At 45.0% G+C, this 18,910-nt stretch overlaps 1 protein-coding gene across 4 annotated transcripts; it reads right to left on the reverse strand.

Moving 5' to 3' along the window:
• Positions 1-481: 481 nt before the first annotated feature.
• Positions 482-18,691, reverse strand: chd2 (chromodomain helicase DNA binding protein 2). Of its 4 annotated transcripts, none has more exons than XM_088379740.1 (38): positions 17,562-18,691; positions 15,349-15,580; positions 15,098-15,184; positions 14,707-14,768; positions 14,317-14,418; positions 13,592-13,759; positions 13,297-13,436; positions 12,980-13,205; positions 12,800-12,900; positions 12,699-12,740; positions 12,441-12,616; positions 12,234-12,358; positions 11,941-12,157; positions 11,785-11,874; positions 11,475-11,665; positions 11,214-11,402; positions 10,961-11,123; positions 10,721-10,873; positions 10,083-10,154; positions 9,794-9,943; positions 6,842-6,990; positions 6,672-6,768; positions 6,494-6,586; positions 5,882-6,052; positions 5,593-5,762; positions 5,467-5,508; positions 5,250-5,389; positions 5,052-5,190; positions 4,830-4,980; positions 4,595-4,717; positions 4,396-4,515; positions 4,022-4,159; positions 3,789-3,905; positions 3,537-3,715; positions 3,319-3,418; positions 3,062-3,242; positions 2,745-2,982; positions 482-2,681 (listed from the first exon to the last, which is right to left on the reverse strand). In XM_088379740.1, exons 1-38 carry the CDS (start codon positions 17,618-17,620, stop codon positions 2,402-2,404), a joined length of 5,373 nt encoding a protein of 1,790 aa, XP_088235866.1. In that variant the 5' UTR covers positions 17,621-18,691; the 3' UTR covers positions 482-2,401. The 4 variants fall into 4 exon arrangements, with proteins under 4 accessions (XP_088235866.1, XP_088235865.1, XP_088235869.1 ...); XM_088379739.1 differs by having other exon boundaries at positions 14,317-14,421; XM_088379743.1 differs by having other exon boundaries at positions 14,317-14,421; positions 15,071-15,184.
• Between the last annotated feature and the right edge of the window lie 219 nt (positions 18,692-18,910).

Here is an 18,910-nt window from a genome sequence, read left to right on the forward strand (position 1 = left end):
ATGGGAAAAGTACAAACATTCTGTACTTGAACTATTACTATAACTTCTAAGTAACTATTACTTCTGTAAAACAATAACAAAAATGCAAGTATAAACTCACCTCTTGGAATCTTTGGGAAAAACCTCTCATAGGCAGCTGAGGCAGGTTCATGTGTTGACTTTAAAAGTTGACTTCAAATTAGTTCCTCAGTAACATGACTGGAACATTTCTTTAGATTCGACGGCGGCAGCCTGCAGCGTTTGTCACATGTGCAAATTCATCTGTGGCGTTGCGGCGAGCATGCGTGCATGTTTCCGGGTTGTTAAACCAATTGCACGTCATTACAAAGCTGGACAGGGACAAATCACAAATGGGTGCCATCTTTTATGTGATTGGCTAACCCGGGTCTTTTCTTTTCAGCTCAAATCAATGAGAGTAATGGTTGTCATGCAATTAAAAGTAAAGTAACGAGCATGTTTTGAAGCGGACTCAAACTCGATATACTTTAATGTAACAAATTTTATTACATATGTCCAAACATATGTACAAGAACATTTTTTCATCAAGAGTGGTTGTTGTCACAAATATAAATTATTTAGACTTTTCCTTTGAGAAGATATCATACAAGGAGGACTGGAGCTTGCATGACGTGATGGAGGAAGAAGAGCAGAGGAAGCCAAAACACTTTCATTGTATTTCTACCACACACAAAACATAAGGATTACCACTTGGATACCACATGGTCCCTTCATCGAGCCATTCCATACTATGTCCTTAAAATTGACTTTTTTTTTTGTTTTATTTTACTTTACATCTTTCTTATATATTAGAATCACTTTTATGCAATTTGCAGGGGACTGATTTACTTTTCTAACAGTGTAAAAACCCACTTTAAGTTTTCAGGGACCTTCTATACTTGTGAAAATGTACATAATTAATGGTAACATTTCAAAAATTCAGCCCCTGAAGCCACATGATATTTGGTAGGCACGTCTACCAAGACTAGACCCACAAAAGAAGTCGAGAAGCCAAGACACAGGAAGGCAGCCATTTTTAGTATGGCCACTTCCCGGCGTACACTCATTCAAAACATTTTGCTGGATTGCTAACATTAGGGTTGCAAAATTCTCAGAATTCTTAAGACTGAAAACTTTCCATGGGGATTTTGGGGACTTTGGCTGTAATTTGCCTAACTGAAGGTGGCCTTGTAAATATAACTTCAACACATGGACTCCAAAGTCCCAGACAAGCATGATGCTGATTTTTTTTGTCCCATTTGAATAACACAGCCAACACCAATTTCAATAATCAACAGCAAGCCTCCACCCAACCATGACACTGTATACAGCCCTTACTTAAGGCACAAATGAGATCTGTGTGAGAAGACGGGAAACACAAAATGGGCCGCATTTGGCACTGGGAGTAAGCGTCCTTAAAATGGCGCACAGCCATTCGTTAATACTGTGAGGGGAAAAGAGCCAAAGGGTGTTTTTGATACAAGTAACACTGCTTCTTTCATTTTGATTTGATTGGGGTAGTTTTTAAATTCATTTTCCAACCACTGTGTGAAATTCACCACTTGCAAACGCAATTGATTAGTTACTACAAATAACGTATCGAGGTTATCCATCTTTGCATGATGACTGACAAGCAGAACAATTCAATGTTCATCCGCTAGATGGCAGTAGGGAAACTAAAAGGACCAGAAAGGCTTTGTGTTCAAATTAGTTGGATAGAAGAGATGGAATCATGATCTAGTGAGAGGTAGCATGTGCTGACGCCAATGGTGGAAAGTTGCAAACTTTGCATGGAAATTTCAGGGAAGATAGCAGGAATTCAATGGGTGACCTTAAATGTAACATACAAATTGGGGATTTTTTTTTTTTTTTTGCATAATCCAATTGAAAGCAATCATTTTGCTATCTTGCGGCCCAAAATTATTCTTTATACGCATGCCTGCACAGGATATACTCATTAAGTTAACCTCCATTCCCAATTCATGAAAATGTTCCAATTTGGAATAGTTCCAAAAGTGCCCATGGAAATTTAGGGGAAATATTCCACCTCTTTGCAAGCGTCACAAATGCTGCCACGGGGGGGGGGGGTGTTAGGGTTAGGGTGATGACACATTCTTTTGTACTCACGTTGTCTAATGACATTTAAAGCTAAAGGCAAAAATAAACCAAACTCCTCCTGGTCAGGCTTAAAAACAAAAAAAAAACAAAAAACCAGGCACTTTAAGGTCAGTCAACATTTCATTGCATCCTGAACCCACCCGAGGCAAGTAGTCCATAGGACTAAACATCCATTCCACCGTGTCCAGTCACTTCAATGAAGATGGTTGTCGTCTATCTGTCTGTGTGTGTGTGAGCGCAACGGCGTCTACGTCCATCAAGCTTATGACTGGTCCAGTCTTAAGTTTTAAGTCTTCCTGTTGTTCCAGGCGGGGTCGGACGGGGGGGCGTTGGGGTCCGCCGGGGACAGGCGAGGGTCGTGGGGGGACTTCTGGGCCTGGGGGGAGCGTGGGTCCAGGAGCAGGGGTTTGTCCGTGTGGAAAGGTCTGCTGTAGTGGTCTTGGGCCGGCGGGAGGCCGGGCCGATGATCCGGCATGCGGCGGAAGTCCTGAGAGGGGCCATCGCGCCCCTGGTGGTGGTAGTTGGAGCGGAAGTCGTCCGGACGCCTTCTTTTGGAGTCCTGGTGCCTGAAGACAAAATGGCCGCAGCTTAGGTCCACATGCAACATTTTCTGCATCGTTTGCATTTACCTGTCGTAGTAGGGCCGGTGCGGCCGGTGGTCCCGGTCGTTGCCGTACTGGTCGTAGGGCCTCTTGCGTGGCGAGTTGTTGCGGTAGCCGCCCGAGCTGCGGTATGAGTCACCGTGGGCGTGCCGCTCACCGTAGTGCTCCTTGTAGCGGTGGCCGTCGTATGGGTAATGGCGCTCACCCGACCACGACTGGTTGCTCGGGTGATTGTACTTGCGCTCCCTCTGCCAGTCCCCCCGGTCTGTGACGGCCAGGTTCGTTTGAACGGAATGTGGCTTCACGTTTGTTATGGTGATTACAAAATAGCAAGTGCTTCCTACCGTCATTGGGGAAGTGGCGTTTGGCGCCCATGTTGTAATCTCGGTGGTGCCCGTGCGGGCCCGACTGCGCCGAGTGAGACGAAGCCGACTGCGCGCCCGCCGAGTCGCGAGCGGGCACCGAAGCGTCCGGCCGCAATGGTTTTCCTCTCCCGGAGGTCTCGTCCCTCTTCTTGTGCTCCTTCTGGAAGTGTCAGCAATAGATGAGGGACGAGGAGCGAGCGCGCCGGAAGAAGCGTGCACAATCCTGAGCCACTTGCCTCTTCCTCGTGCGAGCGTTTCTTCTGGGCCATTTTGTAGAGTTTGTGCAACTTTCGGGCGCCAAACTCGGTAAACTTGGAGACAAAAATCCAGAGATTTCTGTGGAAAACCAGCAACAACGTCAGTATCTGTGGCAGTTAAAAAAAATGCTCCAGAGTGGAGTTGGACAACAGCGACTTTGAAAACAGAACATGCACGTTAAGTCGGGGCTCCCCACCGTCGCCATATTTTCACGTGCTCGGGGTCGTTGTAGGCTTTGAGGCACTCTGTGATACGATCTCCGATCTTCAGCAGGCAGGTGCGCGTGTGCTGGAGCTGGTCCTGGTCCGGCAAGCCCTCGTCCGGTTTGTCCAACTGCTTCAGGGCCTTCTTCACGGGCCTCATGCGCTCCTTGCACTGGACACGTTTGAGGGGGACGGTTACGACCCAGCGCCCGACATCCCTCCGCCCGTCTCGTTGGACTACTCACAATACTGAAAGTCTCCTGGTCGAGTTCGTCGTCCTCTTTTCCCTCGATGGGAACGGGATCGGAGCCCGCCGTGATGTGGACCGGTCCTTGGCTTTTCCTCCCTTTGGTTCCTTTCGCCTAAAACGTTTGGATGAGCAGTTCAGTGCCAAGCGAGTGTTTGTTACGTAAAAGAAAATAAATACAGCGGAGTGTTCCAAGATGCATCGGAGGTAGAAAAAAGGAGACCGACTGACCTTGTCTTTTCGAGCCTTGTTCCCCTTCTCCTTGTCGCCTTCCTTCTCCTTCTTCGGAGTGCCTTGCTTTTCTTTGTTCTCCTTGTTATCCTTCTTCTTCTGTCGTTTCTTGGCGGGGGACTTGTCTGCTCCGTCCTCCTGCGCAAACGTTCAATTGTTAGACGACTGTTCACTGCGGGAATGAAAAGTCAACACACCCCTGTTCAATCGCCAGGTTTTGGATAAGGAAAAAGAAATCTGACCAGATTTTCATCATGAAAATTTGTCAGACTTTCCACGGCTGTGTTTATCGACATTGGTCAATTCCTGCTCTTGCCCCGCGCACAAGCTAAGAGAGTCCGACGGTGTTTGGGCCCATCTCGGCCTTCACCGACCCTGAGCTCGCCTTCTTCGGACGGATTGTCGGACAAGCGCGGCGACGAGATGCTGTTGCCCTGTTCGTCCTTGATGAGCTTCTCCTTCTTCACCCGAGGCTTCCTCTTCCTCACTTTGACCTGTTGGCCGACAAACAAGGCCGTATGAGCGGCATGGGTAAAAAAAAAAATACCACAAGATGCCGTTTACGGGTTTGACCTCGTCGCAAGTTTTGGACGCGTCTGCGCTATCTTGTTCCTTCTTGAGCAGCTTGAGGAGATACTCGGCTCTGGCCTGCAGCTGCTTGGCCTGAGGCTTCTTGCCCGGATCGTCCGGCAGGATCTGTGCAGGTAAAAGGCACACGCAGGCAATAATTGGAATTTTGGTTTATGACTGCAGGGAGGGGCACAAGAATCGGTTGTTTACATTTATTTTGATTGAAATGTGCACTCACCTTTTCAGCCAGCTTGAGGTCAGGATCGGTCTTGATCAGATCCCAGTTGCTGAATCCGTGCTCATAAATTCCGAGCAAGAGCTGCACGTCGTCCTCCACGTTCCAGTCCACGTCGAAGTGGGCGACCTTGACTCTGCACGTGAGCTTGAACCTGCGGGCAAGGCGAGCAAAGTCCATCGTAGTCACGCCGGTTCCGGTCGAACGGGTTGGCGGCTGACTTACGTATTCCTCTGGGCCGGATCGGGCGGCACGGCCTTGTGCAAGGGCTCGAAATCCTCCTCGTGCTGGATGATGGACTTGGCGTTGACCTGTACCCCGGAGATCTTGATGTTGATTCCTCGCCGTTTGCCGGGACCTTTGGCTGCAGTGAGCGCATTTTCAGCTCCGAGGCCAAAAGTAGCGTTTCCGACAACCGCTTACCTTCGACCGGGTTCTCTTTCAGGTTCTCCTCATGCTCTTGCACGGCCGCCACGCAGCTGCCATGAATGAGCTCGCCCAGACGCTTCAGGTCTGCGATGGACTTGTCCACCAGCTCAGAGTCACGTGCGATGGCTTCCAACCTGGAGACACACGCAAAAAAAAAAAAAAACTCCTGACTTTAATTTATGCCATTCATTTGTTACGGCTGTGCACTTACCTTTCAAGCGGAGCTCCAAACTTCTTGTAAGCCTTAATGAACCTATGTTGACGAAGAACACGGAGAGTCAATTGAGTCTTGGGCGCTTACACAGCAATGGGAGCAAAACGGTATTGAATACCTGACCTGCGTATCTCGGCATCATTGAAACCCTCCACGTTGTTTTTGCGGGCTCGGGGGCGACCTCGCTTCTTGGGCTTCTTATCTTCATCGCTGTCGTCGGTCTCGCTGTCGGAGCCCGACGACTGTTGCTTGAGCTTGGAGCCCACGTCGCTGTCGCTGTCGTTGGCCTGAGCCTGACGCCAGAAAAAGGGACTCGACTCAGTTAGAATTTTTGATCCAAACTCATGCAACTGTTTCAGTTTTTTTTAAGTCTCTTTTAAATGGATCAAAAGAGTCATTGTGAGCCGCTTACCCGCTTGTTGGAGCTCCTGCTTCTGGGCAGCATGAAGAGATCCATTTCCCGCTGCTTTTCTTCCTCCTCCACTTTGCGCCGCTGCTCCCCTGGGATGATGTCATCCCAGTCCCGAGAAGGCTTCTCCTCCAGGTTGGGTGCGCTTTCCTCCATGGTGGAAAAATTGGCCACCTGCAGGTGTACAATTAAGAAGAAAAAAAAAATTCAGTTGGCACATTTGTTTTGGTTCATGAACATGGTCGCAGAAAAACACTTTTCTCGTATGACATGAATACCAAAGAAAATAAAACACCTTTCTCCTTGTTGGATGCTACGCACTGACTTGGCCACAGTCAAAATGTTGCAGATCCCCTTTTTGCATTTTTACTTGGCGACACAACTGCACGTGACTACACAGGCTTGTTTATATTCACCATAGACACCGCAAGCCCAAAATGGCCGCCTACTCCCATAATGCAATTTTGGGATAGTGGTATCCATGGTGAAGGTAAATGGTACTAGACTGTATGCAGAGTCACCACTTCTTTTAGATTGTGCAAGATAACGGCAATACAAATTGCATTTCCATTTATTTCGATGCGCAAACAAACCACAGCATCGATTTGTAGGCACCTTAAACTGAGACAGGAGTTCATCGGTGGCACTTTGGCCCTGGTCACTTTCTCGAGTTTCTGCCAACCTGAGGATCTCATCGATGTCCATTTCCTGCAAGAACAGACAACGCACCGCTTTGGTTTCTAAAACGATGACACGTGCGCTCTCAGCATACCGACAATGAATATCTAAGTACCTGAGGTTCAGACTCTTCTCCTTCGGCCTCTTTAAATAGCTCTTCTGCACCAAACTTGAGGATGGCGGTCAGCTCTTCCTTGTTAAATGGGTTCGAACTGGAAGACAAAAGACAGGACACGTGTGATCGTTCCCGACAAACGCATCGACGCAACTCCCAAGAGGTCTTACTTGGTGTTGCCCGAGTTGCTGTCCAGGACGGTTCGGCCAGTGGTGTCCATTCGCTGGATGACCAGATGATCCAAAACCATCTTCTTCTTTGCCCTCTCGATGATGTCTTCCTCAACTGTTCCCTTGGTGACCAGTCGATATATATTCACCTACGATCGGAACCAAAGCGGGAATAACTGCAAATGTACCGTAATTTCCGGACTATAAGCCGCAACTTTTTCTCAAAATTTTTAACCCTGCGGCTTATAGTCAGGTCCGGCTTATATAAAAAAAAAAATTTGTGATTTTTGTGATGACTTGATCACTTTTAAACACTCGTAAAAAGGCTGTGGACCACTGTTGTGCGGTATCTTGAAGAAAAAAACCAACAAAAATACTATTTTGAAATACTACTATGACTGCTGCTTATTCTGGCTGTGTTGCTTGTGACTATTATGAGCTTTAGTAGGAATGCACGCTAGGTGACCTGCGTCAAAGGGCTCTAAACCCTTTCTCTTACTCTGTCATGTGACTCAGAGATTACACAAAGCAGTGGCGCTGTTTGGACCATCTGCATTGTATTAAAACCCAATCAATCAGCATTTAAATTCAATTCTTCTGACATTTTGCTCACCAAAAACAAGTTGTATTGAATGTGAACTTTTAATGCATTTCATTCAGAAGGTTACTTTGAACCCTGAGGCTTAAATGGCGGCGCGGCGTATTTATTGATTTTTACGGCCTCCAGGGGGCGCTCTAGCAGGAAGCAAGAGCGAGAGACGAAGAAGAGAATGCGCCGAAGAAGACGTGCTAGTTTGTGGTTTGAACATTTCGCGCATCACGCACACACCCTCATCATGGAAAACACACGAAGAAATACATTTGATGCAGGTTTCGAAAGGCTGGACTGCTGCGTGATGAAGAGAACGGCACGAGCACAACTTCGCCTCGAGACGAAAGTGACAGAGAAAGCGACAACGAAAAAGAGAGAGACGGTGTGAAAGTGTCTGACGAAGTCATCCTAAGCCTGTTCAAGTCCGACACTGAAGAAGACGACTTCAGTGGTTTTAGTGCACAGGAGGAAGATGAAGATAGCGATCAATGACTTTTCTGGTAGGCTGGTTATTTTTTTAACCAGATGTGTTACTGCAGTTTTACTGTCGTTGTACTGCCTTGTTGCTGCTGTGTTACTGCTGTGCACTTTTTGGAAAAATGCATGTATTTACGGTAATTAAAAATTACTGTAAAAAAATCTCTCTGTGTATCATCTTCCTGTGTAAATATCTCATGTTACAACGTGGACACCTGCTTTTATACACAAACCATCATTATGGGGGGCTTATATATGATTATTTCCGTGATTTTTGTGATGACGATCACTTTTATACACTCGTAAAAAGGCTGTGGACCGCTGTTGTGCGGCACCGCTTTGCTGGACGGAGGGATATATGGACACGGTCACTGGGGAGAAAAGTGGTGTGTTGATCGCATGTCCATCCGCCAGGCGAATAGTGCCGTATAATTCACACAAATAAGAGACCGAACGAGATCAAGACGGACATTACTGAAAGGAAGCTTTTATACACAAACCGTCATTATGGGGGACAAAAGAAATGCATATGATGCCGCTTTTAAGCTAAAGGCAGTCGATGTTGATGACATTGTGTTGCATCACCCTTTTCTTTATTTCGTGGTCCCGTCTACTCTGGAGCTATATGTGTCACTCGCTAGTTTAATGTAATTTAGCGCTTCGTGCATGAATAAGATTAGCATGAACAGACCCTCATCACACTTGAAAAAATGCATAAAAGCGACGACGAAAGACAGACTGAGAAAGTGTGAGGCGAAGGATATCTAACGCTATTCCAATCAGACACTGAGGAGGAAGACTTCGATGGTTTCAGTGCACAGGAAGAAGATGAAGATGATGATTTATTTATTTTACTTTTACTAGCATGTTTTTATAATCAGCCCTGTAAGTGCTGTGCTACCGTGTTGCTGCTGTGATACCGCCACCTCTCAGTGACTTTTACCGGTATGTTTTATTTAATCAAACCCTATTAGTACTGTGTTACTTCAGTGATGCTGCGGTAATACTGCCGCGTCACAGGCAGTGTTTGGAAAGAAATGTTAAGGTATGTTATTAAAACTTTAAAAAAGCTTTCTGTGTCCAGTCTTTCTTTGTTAATAACTTGCGTGCACACTTCCGTGTTGCTGCGGTACTACTGCTGCGTCACAGGCAATGTTTAGAAAGACATGTTAAAGTATGTTATTAAAACTTTAAAAAGGCTTTCTGTGTACTGTCTTTCTTTGTAAAAAACTCATGTACACATGCGGCTTAAGTCCGGTGCGGCTTATGTAAGAAAAAAACTAAAATATTCCCGAATTTTAGCTGGTGCGGTTTATAGTCCGGTGCGGTTTATAGTCCGGAAATTACGGTATTCCAGCAGACGGCTTCGGGGATTTGGGCTTGAGAACTACTGGACTGTGCTGAAAAAAATAACAATACTGATGAACTGACTTTGACTTAACTTTCATTACAGTAAAGTTGACTAACTGTATATGACGGTATGTGGACTGCAGGACTCATTGCGTTAGCCTTGATAGTGCTGAGTCCGCTAACTGCAAATGTATTCCAGCAGACGGCTTCGGGGATTTGGGCTTGAGAACTACTGGACTGTGCTGAAAAAATAACAATACTGATGAACTGACTTTGACTTAACTTTCATTACAGTAAAGTTGACTTTAACTGTATATGACGGTATGTGGACTGCAGGACTCGTTGTGTTAGCCTTGATAGTCCCATTCTGCTCGTTGGGTGTTCCACAGGGTGCAATTTTGGGGCCCCTACTGTTTTCATTGTATTTGCTACCCTTGGGTTCCTTAAGAAATCACGGCATTTCCTTTCATTGCTACTATGCAAACGTGATGCTCCGCGATTGGAGTTGCTATCAATTTCCACCCGTAGCATACCTGCTTCTTTTGGCCGATCCTATGAGCCCTGGCTTGCGCCTGCAGGTCATTCTGCGGGTTCCAGTCCGAGTCGAAGATAACGACGGTGTCGGCAGAGGCCAAGTTTATTCCCAAGCCTCCGGCTCTCGTGGACAAGAGAAAGCAGAAATCCTGGAAGACAAGATGATAGCAAAAACAGAACTAGCTAAAAAAAATCCCAATTAATCAGGCATCAAGCAACATTTAATGTAATCAATTTTGAAACTATGAACAGCACCCGTTGATTACGGCGCTCAAATCTTGACCTTACCTCGGAGCCTTCGGCATTAAAGTGGTCCAGCGCTTGCTTTCGAATTTCTCCCTTGATGGAGCCGTCCAAACGCTAAAAAAAGAAGAGACAAATAACACCATAGTTCAGTCGATGCTGAACTACAGTCTATCAAAACAAATAGCGCCAAATAATAAGGACGGAGCCAAGCGCGTGCACTGCGCGCGCTACCGGAGCCTGGATGCGCTGATATAAATAACCACATGAACTGGCCAAGTATGTGTGCTACAGCGCTGATATTTGATCTGTGTCAACACTAACAGGTTGGCTAGCATGAACACACATCATGACCAAGTGTTTTTAAAAGCACTTGCGAGTTTTGGATGAGGACAAACAATTGGTTGCTTTGTCTAGTTTTGTTTCTGTCGCAAGCAATGATTTGACTCCCTTGTTCTTCATCAAACATTACAAAAAAATGGTGGTGTCTTGAAAAGGGCTTGAATGGATTGATGGTATTTCAATTTATGTCAATTGGAAAGATGATTTGCATCAGAGTGTCGTGATGAAACACAAATCAAAGTGCAAAAAACAATAACAATACGGAATACATAACAGATTTGATTTCTCTGCTGCCACGTTTCTTAGTACGGCGAAAGTAGGGACAAGAAGGTGCCTCCGACCTGAAACGGGTAGCGTTTCTTGGCAAGGTATTCAGCCAAGATGTCCAACATTCGAACCATCTGCGAGAAAATCAGCACTCTGTTGCCTCGCTCCCTCAGCCGGGTGAGCAGTTTGTCCAGCAGCACCAGCTTGCCGCTGCCCCGCACCAGAGCCTGACACACACACAAACACAGCTCATGTTGCTCTGCATTGCCCAGAGTTAAGAAAAAAAAAAAAAAGGGGCCTCTCAGCAAATTCACCTGCAGTTGTTCCTGTTGTGACTCGGGCTCGCCCTCCTCAGGCTGCTTGATGAGGAAGCCGTGGTTGCAGCACTTTTTCAGCTCCATAACAATGTTCAGGAAGCCCGAGGAGCTGCCTCGGGTGCCTTTGGAAAGAGCTTTGTAATTCCGCGTTAAAATCCACCTGCAAATTCAAAGAAGTATTGCATTCTTAGCATTTCCGCAGGGGGTTTCAAATTGCTACAGTTCAGAGTTTAATGAACATTTTTCCTACTTGTAAAATTGTTTCTGCTGCGCACTCATGTCAACGCGGAGAATCTGCTCCACTTTGGCGGGAAGCGATTTCTCCACGTCCTTTTTGACACGTCGGAGCAGGAAGGGCTCGAGGACTTTGTGAAGACTCTGGTAACCGTTCTCTCTCCCTTTGCCGTGGTCGTCCTCAAAATCTTCCCATGAGTCAAACCTGAGAATCAGAAAAAAAATAAAAATATCTATTGCGCGCCCACCATTCTTGGTGGTTTGATGTGGAACTTACTTGTCCGGCATGAGGAAGTGCAGCAGCGACCAGAGCTCTTTGAGCGAGTTCTGCAGTGGGGTGCCGGTAATGAGCAGCCTGTGGTTTGACCTGAACTCCATCAAGGATTTGTACAAGAGGGAGTCGTCGTTCTTCAGCCGGTGAGCCTCATCAACACCCAGGAAGGCCCAGTTGATGTTTCCGAGGACTCCCTGAAAAAAAAAAAAATAAATAAATAAATTCAATGAATTTTTTTTTTTTTTTTTTGCTAGCCAGTGCTGTTTTAGTCAAAGTGAATTAAAAAAAAAACTGTGGAAAGAAGCACCCACACCTTATCTTTGAGGAGAATTTCGTAGGTGGTTAATAGTGCATTGAAACGGATTCTTTTGGTTTGGTGGTTAACCCACTCGTAGTCGCGGATCTATTCAAAGAAGAAAAAAATATTTTTATGATTATTGATGAACTGGTGGTAGAAAAGACCACCTACGGTTTTTCTGCTCATGACATCCCCGAGGTAGACCACCACGTTCATGTCGGGGGCCCAGGTGTCAAACTCCCTCTGCCAGGAGGTGAGCGTGGACAAGGGCACCACCACCAAGAAGGGCCCGTACAGCTGGTGCTGGTGGAAGAGGTAGGACAGGAAAGAGATGGTCTGGATGGTCTTTCCCAGACCCATCTCGTCTGCCAGAATCACACTGTTGCACCTGAACATGATGAGGAGATGATTTATCACACTGTCCCTTTAACATCGATACACATGCTTGATTTGAATTTCGGTACCTGCACCAAGAGTGAGCGAGCCAGTTTAGTCCAGCCAGCTGATAGTCTCTAAGTTGCAGGTTCTCGTCTCCGATGTATGACGGCTGTTTTTTCAGCGCGACAAATCTGGGCCTTTGTTTCAACACCTGAGAAGGAAACGACATATGAGGCACTTCATTTCAAACGGAAAAGACGATTGGGTGGTGGTGGTGGGGGGGGGGGGGGAACCTTGCAGTCTTTGGAAGGGACGGTTTTGCTGGAGTTCCGGTTCAAGAAGCTGTCAATGCAGCGCTGGAACTTCTTCATGATCAGCGCCCCGTCTTCCCAGCTGCACTCGGAGTAGGGCAGGCCCATCCACTTGCATAGGTACTCGGGTTCGCTGGACAATATCTTGTGACTGTGAGCTGGAGGACCAAATGTGTTTAAGCCAGTGCGGACTTGAGAACGCTTCGATAATTTTGACTTTTTTTTTTTTTTTTTGCTTACAAGGGAAGTCGGAGGATCCGTGTGTCTTTCCTGTTTTGGTGGCTAGTGATGACAGACCAGAATGAATAACAGCATATATGCAAATGTGCAGCGACTCTTACCGATGATGCGCTCCACAAACTGGAACTGCTTGTTCAAGTCGGCAATGAGCTCCATCTGGCAGTTGTGGAACTCCACATCCTCGGGAGATGCCCTCTTCAACCTAAAATATTTGAATTTGTTAGTTTCTAAAAAGACAAAAAGTGTTTTTTGTATCGAAGCCAACCAAAATGGTTTGTCACCATGCGTTGAGCTCGTCATTTTTCTTTTTGAAGTTGTCCAGCTTCTTCAAGCCCTTGACCTTCTGCTGCGTGAGCGAGTCCAAGCTCTCCCACGTGTTGTGGATGTAAGACCAGCCCTTCCACTTGACCAGATAGTGCGTTTCGCCTACGTCCTTTTCAGGGTCAAAACCTTCGCACGGGTCCCCGTTGTCCTGGACGGCATACATGGTCGTGGGAGCGCCCGTGGCTAAGAACCCAAATGGGGTTTCAATAAATGTATATTTAGAGCCGTCACACATTTCCACTCGGTTCACGACGCACGCAATATTTGTAATCACCTCCTTTCTTGCCGATCCTGGTGTCCATGACTTTCTCGATGGTCTCGCTGTCGTCGTCCTGCTGCTCCTCGCACGCGTCGCCCGTCATCTCTATCAGATCGTCAGAGTCTGTTTCAAAGTCATGTTGGTCTTCTTTGTAGCTGCGGTGAGGAAACGGCAGACGTGTGATATAGCGTGCGGTCACGCATTGTTCATTCAGTCACTGTTAAAGGCGCACTGATCGAAAATGTGGGATGATGGCCACGACAATGTTCCCAGCAGCCTTAGCAAAAATTAAATAAGAAAAATAAAATACCTTTTGACCTTAGTTGCCCCTCTTCGACGAATTTGTCTCTTTGGAGTGTCGTCATCATCCTCGTCATCATCGTCCTCGTCGTCATCCTCGTCCTCGGGCGAGGATTCCTCTTTCCTGAGTTTTCTAGCTTTAAGAGACAATTTTTTGTTTGATGATTTTGTCTGCGGTCTGTAAAAGAGCAAACGAAGCCCAGAAAAGGGAAGAGGAGAGGGGTTGATCCTCTTAAGAGAGCAACACAATTCCAAATGTTTTCTTTAAAGCAGGAGTAGGGAATTTTTTTTCCTCAGCATTCAGGGTTGGATTTCCATTTCGGAAATAAATTCTGCGCTAACTTAATTTGCTTCATGACGCAAATCAAGAGTATCTCAAAGTTCCCAATTGAAATGAATGGAAACGCCATTAGTCCGTTAAAGATTCTCCAAAAAGTAATGGATTTTCTTTTCTTTATTTTCTTTGCGTCTACTTCTAATCTTAATCGTCACTTTTGCCCCTGCCAAGATTTCCACTCTGTATTTTCACAGCAAATGATTATCAATCATTTATTAATTATCCACTTTTGACTCTGCGGTTTTTCATGTGTTTATTTTGCCTGGCAGAGCAGTTGAGGTGTTCCCACCCTTGCTTTAAGTCAAGCGGACAACGGACAAAAGGACATGAATGAAGATGATCAGCGGGTAGCTGTCTGACGGCCAGGTAAGGCCGGCCAGGCCTCGCTAAGCTCTTACCTTCTAGCAGGAAGTCGTCTGGATCTAACTTTTTTCTCTTCCTGCTCACTGTCTGTACTGCCGGAGGCTTCCTCCTCGTCATCCTCATCCTCATCCTCCCAGCTACTTTACGACAAAGAGATGCCACAAGTTCACCCACCACCCACATTACCGCTGTGACGAATTTCGAGTTAGTCATTTTGGGTGCGGTTCACGCAATTGGTTGGAAGGGGCTGTAAACAAGTGAACGTGGCAATAACACGTCACCTGGCTGACTGGAATCTAACAGATACCCACGTTCAGATGAGAGGAAATGAGTGCCAAATCAAATGCATCAGTGCCATTACGAGTGTCAAGAAATGGTGTGAGGGATGCAAATACATGCGAGACCTGCACGAGACAAATACTCACTCCTTCTTTTTTACACGAGCGCTTTTCCTTTTTGGACTTTCATTTTCTGAGTCACTGCTAACCTGCAAAAATAGGTACACAGGTTCAAAGTATCCAATCTAAAAAAAAAAAAAAAAAAAAAAAAAAAAAAAAAAAAAAAAAAAAAAAGAAAGAAAAAGAAAGAAAAAACTCCAACAGGGGGTCATCGGTTTACAAGGGCACACACAATGAACTGCTTGTAACTTTAGAATAACTTGTCAAGCCCTGTCGGACTCATCGTTTGCTTTGTTTTATACAAGTGTTCCTCATAAACGCAGTATGACTTAATGATTGCGTTTACACACAAATTTGTGTTGTTTGCTTCCGTAAACAGAGGACCATCTACAGTATGTGTATGCTTTCTTGCGTTTACCCCAGCGCCAATGTTCAGGCGAGATGGTTCTTGTCTACTACGATTTGACCTTCTGACGCCGTACACGTCCGGATGCTCCTCCCACATCTGGAAATAAGATCAGAATGACGACTATTAACGACAATGCCCCGAAAGTTTAGGATTTTCAAAGTTATCAAAATTAAAGCAAAGTCTTTATTTCCTCACGTAATAGAAAATAAATATCAGATATCAGAAACAAAATAAGCACCGAGTTGGAGGTGCTACTCTACCTTCTTGACATCAGCTAGACGTTCCTTCTTCTTCACTGGCTTGTCTTTGCGATCGCTGCTTGCTTGCCTTTTGGACTCCGCAGACTCGCTCCCGCTCCCCGAGCGACTCTCCGACCCCGAGGAGCTGTTGGACTCCGACTGGCGGGGCCGTCGCCTCTCGCTGCCGTGCTCGCTCTCGGACTGACTTCCCGACTCCGATGCAGAGCGATTGGATTCTTCCGAGGCTGAATTGCTGCGGGGACAAGAACGTGGCTCATTTCAAGCTGCATGTTCACACACCTGTGTTTTTGAAACAAAACACTGTTCAGTCGTTGATGAAGAACTATAATAATAACTAATTATACACTAATAACTAATATATGTAATAACTGTGGAAGTTAATACTTATATTTTCTTAAAATAGATAATTTTCTTAAGTTGGTACCAGAAGAAATAACTTTCTAAAAGGCGAAAGGTGTTTTGCATTTGGAAATTCAATACAATTGCGTCACAGCTGTCTGCTGCCGTTCCACACTGGAACACATGAGGGCATCATTAAACAATAAATTAAAAACTCTACAATTGAAGCGTCAACATTTAACATGCTTATTTTGAGCATTACAATCATTATTCAAATAGTTCATCAGAGAATTTAAAAAAGGTGACGGTTATGACTGTGTTTAGGCAAGCTATAACTACTCCACGAGGTCTCGCGATGACCTAACCCGGAAGAAGAAAGCTACTTCCCCTTTTCAAAATGAAGGCGGACGACTGATGAAATCTCACGTTCTTATTGGTCGATACGTTGCTATGTGACCATTCGGGTAATCGCGATTTTTCCGCTCAGTCTGTGGGAATGAACACTTCCGGTTACCGAGCCACACACGCAGCAAGCAAACCCAGCGGGGGGAACAAAGGGCATTTGCACATTTTAAACAATATTTAACTAAATGTTAGTTACTCATTTCGAGAGGTTCAGGTCTACGCATTTTGTGGCTGTTTCCCTGCTGCGCTCCCACAATGGTTACGTGTTGAGAGAGGCAGTATGACACAAAGCAGGAACAAGCTGAAATGTAATGTTTAACCGAACTAAAATGGCTGCCAAGAGTGCACAATACACACAACTGAGTGAGACAGTGTTCTCAAATATATACAGTAAGATGTGTGTGTTTTAATAGTTTTCAGCACACAGCAGGCATTCTGATAGATTTAAATTTGTCTGCAAAATTATAGTCAAGGAGGCAGGAAACACAAACCAACAGCTCAATTTACCTTATGATCATGATGCAAAATGTGCAAATGTTAGTTTCTTTATTGAGAAAAAGCTGGGGAAGATGTTGGCAAAAATGGGCCTGCTATATTTTAAATGTAATTAAACGTGTTAAGTCATAAAAAGCATGATCACAATGTAGATTAGCTACAATGCTACATTGACGCATTCTTGATTAACGGTGTCAAGTCACAAGAAGAAAAGTGTCCACACTCAATGAAGCTACGTTGAAAGAATGCATTCCTGCTGATGCAAAAGTCATCCTAGTCTGATTTCAGTAAAGAAAAAAGTATGGCAAGTACTATAGACTATGAAATAAGTAAAAAGGTTAAAAAGTGAGCAACAATCTTAGTGAAGTTCTATTCAATGCAAATTTAAAGGCTGCATCCACACAAGATTTCAAAGTGTCAGATAAATTCATTTGAAAGTAAATGTTGCATTTGATTATCTTGCTCCACAGTTTGTTCACACCCACCATAGTGTAGCAAGGTTAGTACAACAACAAAAGTTGCATTAACAACAATAACGGGTCAAATAACATTGATACAATGGTGCAATGCAGCACAATGTAGAAATATAAGGCCGTGTTGTTTTTAAGGTAAATGAGAAAAGGAGAAGAAATGATTTGAAACAAAATAATTAATGCAATCGGATAAAGGGGAGTTCGACCGCATTAATCCCCAGGGACCAATCTTTCAGGGCACTACCAAACTCACTAGTGTAGTGTTTATTTAAAAAAAAAAAAAAAAACTACAAAGATCGGGGTGTGGCTATTAAACAATACCAAGGTCACTGGTGACAGTGGTGCACTTCGTCAGTGGCACGCATATGCAAATGCTGGACTACAAACATACACATATATACACATGCACACACACACAGGTGATCAACTATGCTTGACAAGGTAAACAAATTCAGCGGATGCCAAGAGTCTATTTTATACAAAACACAATTAGTTCCATACCTGGAAGCATTGCTCTGAGTCGATCCTTCTTCCACTTGCTTTTTATTTCTGTTCTTCATCGTTGAAGAAAAATGTGTATGCTTTAAATGTGTGTCTATATCCTTTGGGAGAGGTGATCTGATGACCTGGTATTCGTGTAAAAAAAAAAGTTCCAGGAAGCATAAAGTAGCACACAAGTCCCTCAAGATTGCCTTCGCTCCTCGACAGGCACTTTAAATCCCAAGAGGTGCGACGCCAGAGGAGAAAGTGGAATTAAATTCAAATGACTGGGCATTATCTATCATTATCATTATATAGACGGAATATATAGTTCCAAAAGGTATGTGCATTTCCATTAGCCAACATATGCAAGCGATTTGTCCAAGTGCCGAGTCGCATCAATTAATTGTAACTGCGTCATCGCGGGGAAAATGACAACATTACAAATAAAGTTATATGGGATTAATTTAGCAAATAATGTAAACAGAGCAACCTCATAGCAAGGCAGTACCGATAGATTAACTATTTCGTTTCGATTCGCCGCGGTTGCAAAATATAATAAAATCTCAAAAATCAAACCAGACTGCAAAAAAATAAGGTATATGTTATTAAATACAAAAAGAATCAGGTTTTTAAATACATCGTGGGCCTCTCAGAACCCGCTCTGCTGTCAAGCGTCAGAGAGACAAGAGGCGAGCAGCACTCTAAAAATGGAGGCGCGCCATGGCTGCCGGAGCCCTGCATGGAAAACAACGGCAAGCCCAGACGGCTCCTTCGACGCGCAAAAACGGCCACAAAAGCCCAGCGAAACGGCGTCAAACCCGTCAAAACGTCGAGAGAGTGAGCCGAGGCATCACGAGAACATAGCAGGACGTCGCCTCAGTCGACACAGGGGCATGAAAAACGGAATGACGACAGCCCATAGCAGCCTTCCTAAGGATCATCCGCCATCTAGAGCTCCTTCCTAGCTCTGAAAGCCTTTGATTGACGTTATTTTCATTTAGCCAACACTCAGGTGATGTTTAAGTCCCTCCCCTTCATCTATAACTTTTCGTTTACAAAAACGTAAAATTATGTTCACAACTAAACAAGCACCACCGAAAGTGTTCGGCTCACTTAAGTGGACAAAGAATAACGAAGAGTGGAAATATTTTCTCCCCTTTTGCAGCAATTGCATCACTTCCTGCATGAACAGGAAGAAGAGAAGCCATTTTAGAAAGCCGTAGGAAGCCATTTCATTTCTCACAAAATGCCACTTAACCATTTCAGAACCTGTTTCACTCTTTTATTAATTTGACATCATATTGCAGTAACCACTAGGAATAATGACACGAAAACACACTTCACATCCTTTTGTCATCATACAGAAC

This window comes from Syngnathus floridae, chromosome 6 (assembly GCF_059516105.1).
Source record: "Syngnathus floridae isolate MCC-2025c chromosome 6, RoL_Sflo_1.0, whole genome shotgun sequence".
Taxonomy (NCBI): domain Eukaryota; kingdom Metazoa; phylum Chordata; class Actinopteri; order Syngnathiformes; family Syngnathidae; genus Syngnathus; species Syngnathus floridae.